At 32.0% G+C, this 11,698-nt stretch overlaps 4 protein-coding genes across 4 annotated transcripts; all 4 read right to left on the bottom strand.

Moving 5' to 3' along the window:
* Nucleotides 1-536: 536 nt before the first annotated feature.
* LOC108783343 (putative uncharacterized protein FLJ37770) lies at nucleotides 537-3,801 on the bottom strand. Its single transcript, XM_018551892.1, has 5 exons — nucleotides 3,722-3,801; nucleotides 3,280-3,399; nucleotides 1,472-1,533; nucleotides 903-1,135; nucleotides 537-751 (listed from the first exon to the last, which is right to left on the bottom strand). Exons 3-5 carry the CDS (start codon nucleotides 1,488-1,490, stop codon nucleotides 623-625), a joined length of 381 nt encoding a protein of 126 aa, XP_018407394.1. The 5' UTR covers nucleotides 1,491-1,533; nucleotides 3,280-3,399; nucleotides 3,722-3,801; the 3' UTR covers nucleotides 537-622.
* Nucleotides 3,802-4,419: 618 nt separating this feature from the next.
* Nucleotides 4,420-8,778, bottom strand: LOC108783163 (DDB1- and CUL4-associated factor 8-like). Its single transcript, XM_018551661.1, has 5 exons — nucleotides 7,809-8,778; nucleotides 7,083-7,348; nucleotides 6,814-6,951; nucleotides 6,460-6,704; nucleotides 4,420-4,582 (listed from the first exon to the last, which is right to left on the bottom strand). Exons 2-5 carry the CDS (start codon nucleotides 7,317-7,319, stop codon nucleotides 4,420-4,422), a joined length of 783 nt encoding a protein of 260 aa, XP_018407163.1. The 5' UTR covers nucleotides 7,320-7,348; nucleotides 7,809-8,778.
* LOC108783154 (putative uncharacterized protein FLJ37770) lies at nucleotides 7,340-8,515 on the bottom strand. Its single transcript, XM_018551649.1, has 3 exons — nucleotides 8,457-8,515; nucleotides 7,809-8,075; nucleotides 7,340-7,348 (listed from the first exon to the last, which is right to left on the bottom strand). The coding sequence occupies exons 1-3, from the start codon at nucleotides 8,463-8,465 to the stop codon at nucleotides 7,340-7,342; spliced, it is 285 nt and encodes a 94-aa protein (XP_018407151.1). The 5' UTR covers nucleotides 8,466-8,515.
* Nucleotides 8,779-9,776: 998 nt separating the features above from the next.
* On the bottom strand, nucleotides 9,777-11,095 carry SrpRbeta (signal recognition particle receptor beta). Its single transcript, XM_018551934.1, has 4 exons — nucleotides 10,911-11,095; nucleotides 10,499-10,665; nucleotides 10,265-10,404; nucleotides 9,777-10,169 (listed from the first exon to the last, which is right to left on the bottom strand). The coding sequence occupies exons 1-4, from the start codon at nucleotides 11,005-11,007 to the stop codon at nucleotides 9,833-9,835; spliced, it is 741 nt and encodes a 246-aa protein (XP_018407436.1). The 5' UTR covers nucleotides 11,008-11,095; the 3' UTR covers nucleotides 9,777-9,832.
* Nucleotides 11,096-11,698: the final 603 nt, after the last annotated feature.

Raw genomic sequence — 11,698 nt, 5'->3', positions numbered from 1 at the left:
TATTAATGTTTTTTGTAATTTAACCACTGTTTAAAGATTTTTTAACTGTAACATTGAGAATGACCTGATCGGAGTCTAAACGTATGTATTATTTGTTTATTATGTTAAACTTCTTTGTTCACATGATTGTTATTATTATTTAAATTTAAATTACTTGTTATTACTGGCTCTTTGCCCTTATTCTATATACTTTGTACAAAATACACTTAATCCAACAATGCTACATTTTTTTCAAGCCGTCCAAAAAGTACAATGGCTGAAACTCTGCAAAATAGACCAATCTTCTTCGAGCCAAATCTTCAGGTTTCGAAACAAAAAGAAGTCTCATGGGGTCAAATCTGGAGAGTATGATGAATGAGGCAGCAATTCATATATCGTAATAATTTGGTCAATTTTGCGGTGGCAATTGCTGATGAATGGGACAGTGCGTTGTCGTGATGGAACAACACTTTTTTTTTGCCAAATGAGGGCGTTTTTCCTTCAATTCTTTGTCGAAACTGCCCAGCAAGTCGGTGTAGTATTTTCTCTCGTAATCGTTTTTCCCTTATCTAAGTAGTCGATGTGGATGATCCTTTTAGAATCCCAAAAAATGGTGGCCGTGATCTTCCTATAGCCGATGGAACTAACTTGGCTTTCTTCGGGATCGATTCACTAGATGAAGTCCATTGTTTTGATTGTTGTTTTGTTTCGGGTGTGTAATGGTGAACCCATGTTTCGTCCACATATCGACAAAAAATTCTCGTGGGTTGCGCTGAAACAGATCCAAACATACCTTAGAAACAGTCTGGAACGCACGCGTTTATTCTCCACAATAAGCAAACACGGCACTTATCGCGACATCATTTTTCTTATGCTCAATATTTCATGTAGGATATAAAATACCGTTCTTTTGAGATACTTACCATTTCTACTATCTCACGCAACTTCAAACGACGATCACTCATGACAATATTGAGCACATTATTGACCATTTCTTCGTTGGTAGCAGTTTTCGGGCGTCCACTGCGTGGTTCATCGTCGGTGTTAGTACGACCACGCTTAAATTCGTTTACCCAAAAACTGATGGTTGGTAATGAAGGAGTAGATGTGCCATGAACCTCTTGAAACTCTGCTTGAATCTGCGTAGCTGTTTTCCCTTCAAAAAATTGTGTTTTATTACTGCATGAAACTTCTTTTTATTTTCATTGTTGACAAAATGTTTGACTTGCTTTGTTTGACTGCTCGTAACTAAATGACTAATGGATACAATTGTCTGAAAATTTGACAGTATTATTCATAAAAGATGATGTACTTTTTGGCCATTATGTCTTTCTATCTCCGTGTGACTTAAGAAACATTTTCAAGTGGCCCACATACATATTAATCATTGAGTATTAATCCAAAGATGTCTTTCGACTATAATTATCACTATCTTCCGACTGACTCTAGGAATCATCGGAATAATCACTATCATCATACAAATTATACGTACTAATCGTCATCATCGTCATCGTTGGTAGAATTATTCAAGTCTCGGAAATCACGAAGATAGAACTAGAAAAGACACAAAATAGTTAATTTAATTTCGACATATCTATGACACAATAATAATTTGTTTGCCTTGCTTACACTTTGTTTATACTTTTACAATTAAAATGAGATAAATATATATCAGGGAATGGAAGTAACTCGTTACTTATAACGAAGTTAGTAACAAGTTATTTTTCTAACTTTACTGATAACTGTGTCACTTTCTTTTTTTGGTAAATGTGTGTTTATTAAAAAATTTAATATTTCAACCTCCATTTTCAGCCCTTAAAACATCATGTCTGCCAAAATAAAAAAATACGTATCAAATATTTTTCGATTCTTGATAAAATCTGCATAGGTAGAAGTCAATCCCGGAGTGGCACTTGGGTAGTGTTACTTGTGAGCTGTGTGTACAAAGCTTTACTCCGACGTTTCTGTGTATACATTTATGTTGAGCAATTGGAAAACACCCCTTTTTGCAAAACTTCTGCTATATATTTTAATTATAGCGTTATCATTTTCTTTCTATCTAAATATTTGATTTACAGCTAAAAATATAGATTAAGTAAAAATAAAGCTGTATTATAATAGAGAGATTATGTGTATTTTTTAATTTTTTTTTTAATTTCTAACTTACATTGTGATTCAGATAGTCCTGTACAATCCTCTCTTTTTCTATATATATAATCTTCTAGTTTTCTACAAAGTATAAAAAAATTCCTGAAACATCTTAACATAGCTGTCAACTGCTGTAGCGATCCAGAAGTGATTTTTGACAGCTAAGTAATATATACAGTACCATTATTTCAAGAATTATTTTGCTCTTCTATCTTCTATGTGATACATCGGACATATGTATATCTCAGTTTGCTGCATATTTTACAGGTTTTAAAATTACAAAATTGTGTTTAAAAAAAACTAAAAAATAAAACTATACATAGTATCAGTGTTGTACATGCTACATATATATTGCTTTTATTAAAATTTGAACAAAAAATACTGCAAGAGTACATTTTCAGACTGATTTTTAAAAAGTAACGGAAAAGTAACGAGAAGTTACCTTTCGAATAAAGCTATATCCACACAAACTTGCATAACCGCATAAACGTATGCATAAAGAAAATTATCCAATCACATTTTATGTGCATCTCTATAAGGGAAATGCGATTGGATAATTTTCTTTATGCATGCGTTTATGCAGCTATGCAAGTTTGCGTGGATATAGCTTAACGGTAACTGTAACGAATTACTTTTAAAAAGCGATAATTAGTAACGGTAACTCGTTAATTTTTTTACTCTGTAACGAGTATTTACTCTGTAACGAGTAACTGTAACTTAGTTACTTTTAAAGAGTAACTTTCCATTTCCTGATATATGTTGGGCGTTGCGTGCGCGCGCGCGCGTGTGTGTGTGTGTGTGAAGAGAAAGAAGACGAAGATGCTTAGTGTAAAAAATGTAAATAAGGTAAACAAACATACTTTCACAAACTCTCTATGACAAATATATCTTTGTAATACAAGTAATCAGAAAAAAAGATTGTTATATGCTTGCTTTATATTCTACTGAACTTGATGTACTTGTGAAGAACAGGAAATGCATAAATCATAATTATATGGTTTATTGATATCACTAATCTATTGTATTCAACTATATTGCTTATTTTAGTGATGTTTTTTTAAAAATTATATTATTTATTTATTAAATTATATGATAAAGCAAGAAAAAGGAATGCAAAAAAAAAACACACAGATAATTCTTGTCTATACATACATTCCTAAATGATGTTGAATTTTTCTTGTTCGAAGGCATCCATATCAGGACATTGGACTCACTTGCCGTTGTAAGTATAGGAATATGAGGATGACCCACTAAGCAATTACGACTCACCGCCTACACATTAAATAAATAAAAGTTATTTTGTGCAACACATACTACATTGAGAAAAAAATGCTGTTGACTCAATTAAAATCTATATCACGGGTTGTCACTAACATATAAGTAATTAATTCATGTATATTTTTTTGATACAAAGACTTTGATTATTAAAATAATAATCAAAACCTTTGTATCAATAAAAATATACATGAATTAATTACTTATGTTAGTGACTGCAGCCCGTGATATAGATTTTAATTGAATCAACAGCATTTTTTTCTCAGTGTACGAAAAAGAAAAATTTGTTTATCAAATGCACAAAATAAAAACACTTAACTATTTCGTGATTTCTTCTCAAACACTGTATCCCAGTTTTTTTTTTCTTGTCATAAATGAATATATTACCATAACAGCATTCAGTTATAATAAATTCACTTTTAGGTCCGAAAAAAATGATTCCTTGTATAGCTGCAATCACAACACATAACTGAGAGAACTTAATATCAACTATTAATAAATCAGAATTATTTAAAGCGTCGCTTTTTCAGTTACATGGGCGAAAAAAAATATAAAAAATGTACATAAAAAAATTTTTTAACAATAATCTCAGAATAAAAATTAATTAACAAATAAACCATTGAATAATGTTACTGTATGCTTCTTCTCTTTTGAAATATACATAAAAAATAAAGAGTTCTAAGAATAAAAAAAAGTAAAATGCCGGGAAAATAATAATAATGTAATTACATTTAACACGTTCCTCGTCGAGAGAGAGTTGATGTATTGTATGATACGAATTTCCTTCACATGACCACATTGATTTATCAAATAATAATATGTTGTCGCAACCACACAATGTGAGAATCTCTGTCCCGTCGTGATTATACATGGTGATTGTTAAGTTATGATAACTCTAATACATTTAAATTACATATGTAATTAAAACTCATGTAAAAAACATAAACACTGTAGTATTTCTTTAAATATTGATAAACTTTTCAGCAATAGGGTTGAAACAAACTAATACGTACCCTGTTATACTCTGGTCCACAATTTATAAAGTGGCTTCGAAAGATTTCGCTGATCATAAATCCTTATGTAGGGAAATTCACCGCTGACACAAAATTCATTACTATTAGAAGGATTACAATGTATACTTCCTAGTCTACTATCTTGAGGGCTCCATATCTCAAGCAATCTATGGATATGAATGTAAAAATGTATATATTATAAAGGATATATACGTGTGTATTACAGAACAAAAATAAACACTTTTATCGTGTAACTCAAAATTTATTAGTATCTATAACTAATACAAACACGAAGCCTATAACAGTCTAAATCGGATCGTTAATTGTTTATATATAAACTACCGCGGTATATTATCACGATTTAAAACAAGTTATTGCGAGGAATATTACTAAGGCCTCGGTAATCTAATTGGCTAGAACACTTGCGCGTAAAGCAAGGTATCCGTGTTCGATTCCCGGCCGAGGTAATATTTTTCATAATAAGAAGAATTATTTCCAGATTTAGTATTTTTCAGATTATTAGAAATGCGTTTCAAGACCAACGATTGTTCGGCGCACAGTTTGGGTGACTACGTATATTAGTTAATTATTCATTTGTTTTAATTCGTGATAGTACCGCGGTATATGTAAGATCCAAGCTAGATCGTTATAGGCTTCGTGTTTGTATTAGTTACGTTTTTAAATTAACGGTTTTTAGTATTGAATATTGTCAAAATTTAACATTGCGTCTATGTAGAATTTAATCGACTTATGCTCATTTCTACTAATTAACGTAGATTAAATTTAATTTTGGTTTAACTTTTTTTTGTTATAATGGTCGAACTTGGATCTTTTATGTCAACATATCCTATTTTCTGTTTCTTGAGTTTTAAATGTACAATTCAATAAGATTCTAATCATTTTTTCTAGTCCAAAGTATAAGTTGAACCAGGATTAAAATTAATCTACATTTATAAAAATAGGCATTAGCTCCGGTGCAAACAATATAAGTAAATTTCGGTTTAACATATTGTTCCTGTTTTTCTAATTTTTGGAATTAGAAAAACAGAAACAATTATAAGAATTAGGTAAAGATAAACAGTAAGTTGAACCGAAATAAATCAATATTATAGTTGAACAGGGCTATAGCTGTCATAACGATCCAGTCATCTTCTAATCACAATGAGATTAATTCGCATATAAGTACACAGGACGATCCCGCGCTACACTAAACGCCAGACAATGGTCGCGTTCAGAAGACTCAACAGTTTTATTAGGTGTACAAAAAAGTTCTGAGCTTTAGATTTCATACAACCGAAAAACCAATTTAAATTTTATATATCTTCCTGCCCTTTTGCGGTTTTAAAGCGTTAACATTTGGCCTTCTAAAATGCCATACGGTTTGGCGTTTGATGCACATAACCTCAAAAAGCAATAGTGTTCACGATGGCAATAACAAAAAAACATATTCGATTTTCCATTCACTTCGCGTTTCATCTGAAGAAAAATGCTGCTGAAGCCACTGCAATGATTTGTGCTGCATATGGAGAGAACGCTGTAAGTCATGCTACATGTAAAAGATGGTATATCAAAAGTTTCGCCAAGGAGATTTCAGTCTTAAAGATGAATCGCGTGCTGGACGCTCTGAAAAGATTGAAACGGGCGAATTGCAAGCACTGCTGGATATAAACTCTGCGCAAACTGAAAACGAGCTTGCAGAACAGCTTGGCGTTACGCAGCAAGCCATTTCCGTACGATTACATACGATTATTACATAGATTTTACAAAAAAAAGCTCAGAACTTTTTTGTACACCTAATATAACTATTTTATGATTCTTCGTTTAGATCAGACTATTTCTTTAGATCTAAAAGTATAATCCAATCAGCGAGACAAATTATAAAACGGTTGCAAAACTGTTGAGTTTGCTGAACGCAGCCAATACAACGATTTTACAACAAAATTAATATTATATGTAGCACGCACGCACGCACGAACGCACGCACGCACGCAAAGAATATATAGAAACATTATTACATATAAACTTTTTAGTAACAATGACTTACTTTGGTGTATCCTCCCGGATATCTATGGATAAAATTGAATCGTTTCTAGCAGAAAACACCATATAGGGTATTTCAGGATGCACAGCCAATGCCCAGTCTTTCTTCTCCTTACGGATCGGACAAAATAATGAATCATAGTTTATCAACTGTCTCGATAAGTTATGTTCAAGATCTAATAAACGTATACAACCATCGTCACCAGAAGTGACCATAAAATTTTCCACATCTAAAGGCAGCCATTTAGCCTAAACACATATACGATTAAATTAAAAAGATTAATATAAAAATACAATTAAATCAGAATAACTATTACAAAACATTTAAATAGCAACACTTTATAATATAAATACATACCTGTGTTAGGAAGTTATGGTCACTTGAAAAGCAACAACGCTTTTTCCTTGCAGCCCAATCCCAAATAGAAATTGTCTTTTGAGAGGCACTTGCTAATAAATTTCCTTTTTGATTGAAATTTAAGGCCTTCACAGAATCCTATAAATAATAATCAAATTTTAATACATGTCGCTATACATAATGATTAAAAAAAATCTGTAGTAATGATCTAAAAATAATATATAAAACATTGTATAATAAGTCAACATGTAATAAGATAAATAGTTTACCTCAAGTTCATTAAGACTATACTTAAACTCGAATCTATTTACTGCAGGTAAAGAACTATAAAATCTTCTTTGGAATAACGGATTACTACCTATTTGCCGATTTATTACTTCTTGCTCAATGAACCAATTAGGAGGCGGTTCCTTTATTTCTAAGCATTTTAAGTTATCAGATAACGTGTTTTCTTCTTTTTCTTTTTCTACTGCTTCTGCTTCCTCTTCTTTATTCAATTCATTCATGTTAGCAACAAAATATTCATTCAAGTCAGCTGTAAAAAATTTAGAATTTAAAAAAATAATGCAAAATTTATATGTAAATTTACATATATATCAATTTTGCATTAATTTTTTGATAAAATTAAAAATTCTAAATTTATATATATATATATATATATTAATTTAGATATATATTAAAAAGTAAGGTGAATTTTGTTATAAAATGAAAAATCTTTATTTATTCATCCAAATTAATTTCATCCCCTTCAAAGTAATCCCCCTCTGATATAATGCACTTATGCCAACGTTTTTTCGATTCCTGGAAGCATGCCAAAAAGTTGTTTCCCGGTATAGCGCGCAGGGATTCACGTTGAATCTCTTTAATAGATTCAAAGCGGTGTCCCCGGAGCGGTCTTTTGAGTTTGGGAAATAGCCAAAAGTCACACAGAGCTAAGTCAGGTGAATAAAGCGATTGCGGAACGATATGAGTGGAATTTTTGGCGAAAAACTCACGAAGAACAATGCCGCGTGAGACGGCGCATTATCGTGATGCAAAAACCAAACCAAATGATCCTTCAAAATTTTTTGAACTGATCCAATTGAAATGCCAACCATATCGACAAGCTCTCTAATTGTCAATCGACGATTTTCGAGCACCAATTCCTTGATTTTCTTGATGTGTTGCTCATCAATTGACATTGATGGTCGTCCGGAGCGTTCCAAGTTTTCAACACGGTCTCTGTCTTCTTTGAAGTCTTCGTACCACTTATACACATTTTCCTGCAACATAGTCGAGGGACCAAAGTTCTTCTGCAACAATCTGAACGTTTCCCTAGCCGAAACTCCAACCAGGAAACAAAATTTAATGAAATTTATTTGCTCATCAGCAAAATCCTGCATTGTAAAAATCGCCAAAATCAATTTTAGTCGTTTAGAAAACACAAGCGTGTCCGTCTACAATGAGATTGGCTGTAAGCAGTAAAGTACTAGGACGCAGGCAGTAACGCAATTTCTACAACGATGTCTGTCTACAATGAAACGGTTGCAATGGTATAATAGACCAATGAGAAAACAGACTGTTTGAAATCAGAAAAAACATCGTTTGAGGTTACGTGTAAAATAGATAATGCATAATTTACGTGCAAATAGTTTTTTCAGTACTTGCAACATCCCACGAAAGAATAAACTCGACCGCGATGGACGCGTTTCGGATCGAGTGCTTCACATTACTATATTTTTGAAAAGTGTTGTCGGCTTTGACTGTCTAGTTCGACTAACCATCTATATCTCGTCTACGAGGACCTGGGCCAATTATATCCTAAAAAGAAGAAGTATTTAAGACATTGCGATATTTTAATATCGGATATTCAGAAACTGCGTATCAAATTCACTGATTCATTTACTGATAATGCTGAAAATCGCTGTCAAAGTAACGCAAGACACTTACCGTAAGCCGTAGACAGTACCGAAATGTAAATAATTCATTTCGTTTACGGCTACTGTTGCGACCTCTTAAACCGGAAATACACATGGTCGAAGTTAGAGAACCTAGAGAGAATCGCCAACTTGTAGCGTTTTCCACTGGGAAAACTGGTGCAGCACTACTAGCGCCGTGCTATCCAATCAGCATACCATATTTAAAAAATATTTTTATATTTAAAAATAGAGAAAACTGTAGAGAAAACTGTCACGGAACGGAACTGGAACGGAATGCTCAATTCTAGTGAGATACCCGATCCGTCATTCCGATCCGTGCTTAATGGGACGGCACCTTTAGGCCGTCATGTCCTCTCTCAGGTTTCTCTTTGCCTAAACCAGGAAGTAAGATATAAGGAGACTCCACTCCGTAAAATAAAAGTGGACCCATTTTAGGTTTCGAGTTCAGCTTCCGATTCTGATGAGTGCGAGTAAGAGAAATGATCATTTCTCTTACTCGCACTCATTATGCGCAGCACTACTAAATTCACGAGCGCTGCGAGTGTCGAGAATCGGAAACGGAACTCGAAACCTAAAATGGGTTCATGTCTTGTAGACTGGCGAGACCGAGTGGAGTCTCCTTATATCTTCCTTCATGGCTCGTACCAAAATAATCCGACAGCGTTTACATCGAGCGTACTAAATGTTTATAGTACGAATTTGATACGAATATAGTACCTGATACGCGTATCAAGTGCACGATGTAAACCAGACCATTGGGCACGTTCAAGTTGACAAAGCGGCTAGCCTGCTCGCCGAGTAAATGAACATAATTGGTTATTACTTATAGATGCAAAACCAATCATAATTGATTATTTGACAATTTATACACATGTTATGTCTCTCTCTCTCATACAGACATAAACATCAAGAATCATACGCTAATTTGTGGATAAATATAAATTAAACAAAAGATTATACACGTATGAAGCTGTATTTAAATAAAACATTGTTTTTTTTTCATGTGATGAAATAATTTTGAAAATTTAATAAAAAAATGTTCTGATATAATTATAAAGTTAAACTTACGAACAATAACTTATATTTAGATCGGATATGTATTATGCGATTTTATTTAACCACTTCTTAAGCTCTTCAATGTCAGCTGACATTTGAGAATCATCACTAGACGCATATGATTCCACAAAATCAATCTGTGAATCTAAATGTGAGAATTCGAAGTGTTTTCCCTGTTTCCCAAGGAAGGCATTTGTCGACGATGCATCAGTAGCTTCCAATTGGCTAGTCTTCGTCATTCGCAGCAGATTCATTTCTTTTTCTAATAATGATTTTATTACATAACATCCATGAGCTGTAGTTTGATCTTGCTTGTTGCACATTATAAGGACAGGAACGTTCTTCTGTATATTAGGCTCTGATAATAAATTGTACAGATACCTGCAATGAAATATTAATCATATAGGCATCAGTAAAATTTATATAAAACATTTTGTTAAAAACATGAAATCAATTTTATTAAGTTCTATACTTACTCAGCCACATCTCTGATCTCCTTTTGAATAGTCACTGCATCAATTATATAAACCAGACCTTTGACAGATGATTTGTATTTGTCAAAATACTTGCCACGCAATCGTTCATCTCCAGGAATATCCACTATTTTTAAAGAATGCTAAACAAATACTTTTATAAGAACAATTACAGTATAAACAAATTACCATATAATTATAAATCTATTATATCACAAAATATTACTTAAATCTTACATAGTCAATTGTAATGGCTCCTATATTTTCCTTGATAGATGTATATGTCTTGACAAATTTGGAATATAATAATCTTGCATAGATCAATGTTTTTCCACTATCACTAAGGCCCGTTAAAAGAATAGTATTGCCTGTAGACTTTCTTTTGCGCCAGAATACATATAAAACTACAAAAATTAATTTTATTAAAGTAGCACTATTTTATATATATATATATATATATATATAAGAGAATGATGTTTATATAATGATATATACATAAGAAATGATGAATTTATATATAAGCAAATAATTCAAATATACAGAAAAATATATAAAATAATAAAATATATAAGATAATTTATGAAATAAAAGTAGTACATTCTCTCTCTCTCTCAATGTTAGAACATGTATAAATAAACATGCAAGTTACCTAATGTTATAACAATAAGTGCAGCAACCAGTATGGTTAGATTCAGCGACTGTGAACTGTCATTTCCTTCCGATAATTGTTCTACGTTTTTCTTCATTATTTTGTGATTAGTGATTCTCTCGAATCTTACAGTTTCTTGTCGACATATGCCGACAGATCTGTTAAAGGTTATACACGAGCACGCATCAGCATGTATGTACCAACAGAAAATTTGTAATCAATAACTGTGACATCTGTGCATATTATTGCGAAACTGTAAAATACATTTATCGATGATTAATCACGTGAAAATCTCTCTACAATTATATTCGCAAAACATGATGATTTACCAACCACTGATATAGCTTATAAATAGCATTTTAATGATAATTCAGAGCAAGAATTAGTTGAAGTTCACGTGATTTTTAAAGATGTCGCTGTCTAGATGGTGTAATCGATGCAGCCACCCGCAACTATAAAAACTTGATTAATTATTTACAGCATACATATAAATTATAGATGATAAATAAATAATAAACTTTTGCGTGTCAAAAAAATGATTGCACTTAAAACAGTTAAGATAAATAGCATTCGGATATTGAAGAAAAAGAAAGCAAAAATTCCGATTGTCAAAAATACACACGATAAAATAAATCATTATAACATAAAAATATAATATGAAAATAGTTTCCGAAATAATTACTAAAATTATTTTTCAATCGATAACAATTTATTTTAATATCATTTTAATATTACTGTGATTTTTGTGTTCTGCTTGATATATTTTTTACTATCAGAAAAATTGAGAA

This window comes from Cyphomyrmex costatus, unplaced genomic scaffold (assembly GCF_001594065.2).
Source record: "Cyphomyrmex costatus isolate MS0001 unplaced genomic scaffold, Ccosl1.0 scaffold10, whole genome shotgun sequence".
NCBI classification, from domain to species: domain Eukaryota; kingdom Metazoa; phylum Arthropoda; class Insecta; order Hymenoptera; family Formicidae; genus Cyphomyrmex; species Cyphomyrmex costatus.
The sequence above is the reverse complement of the archived record's forward strand: the minus strand, read 5'-3'. Positions and strand labels throughout refer to the sequence as shown.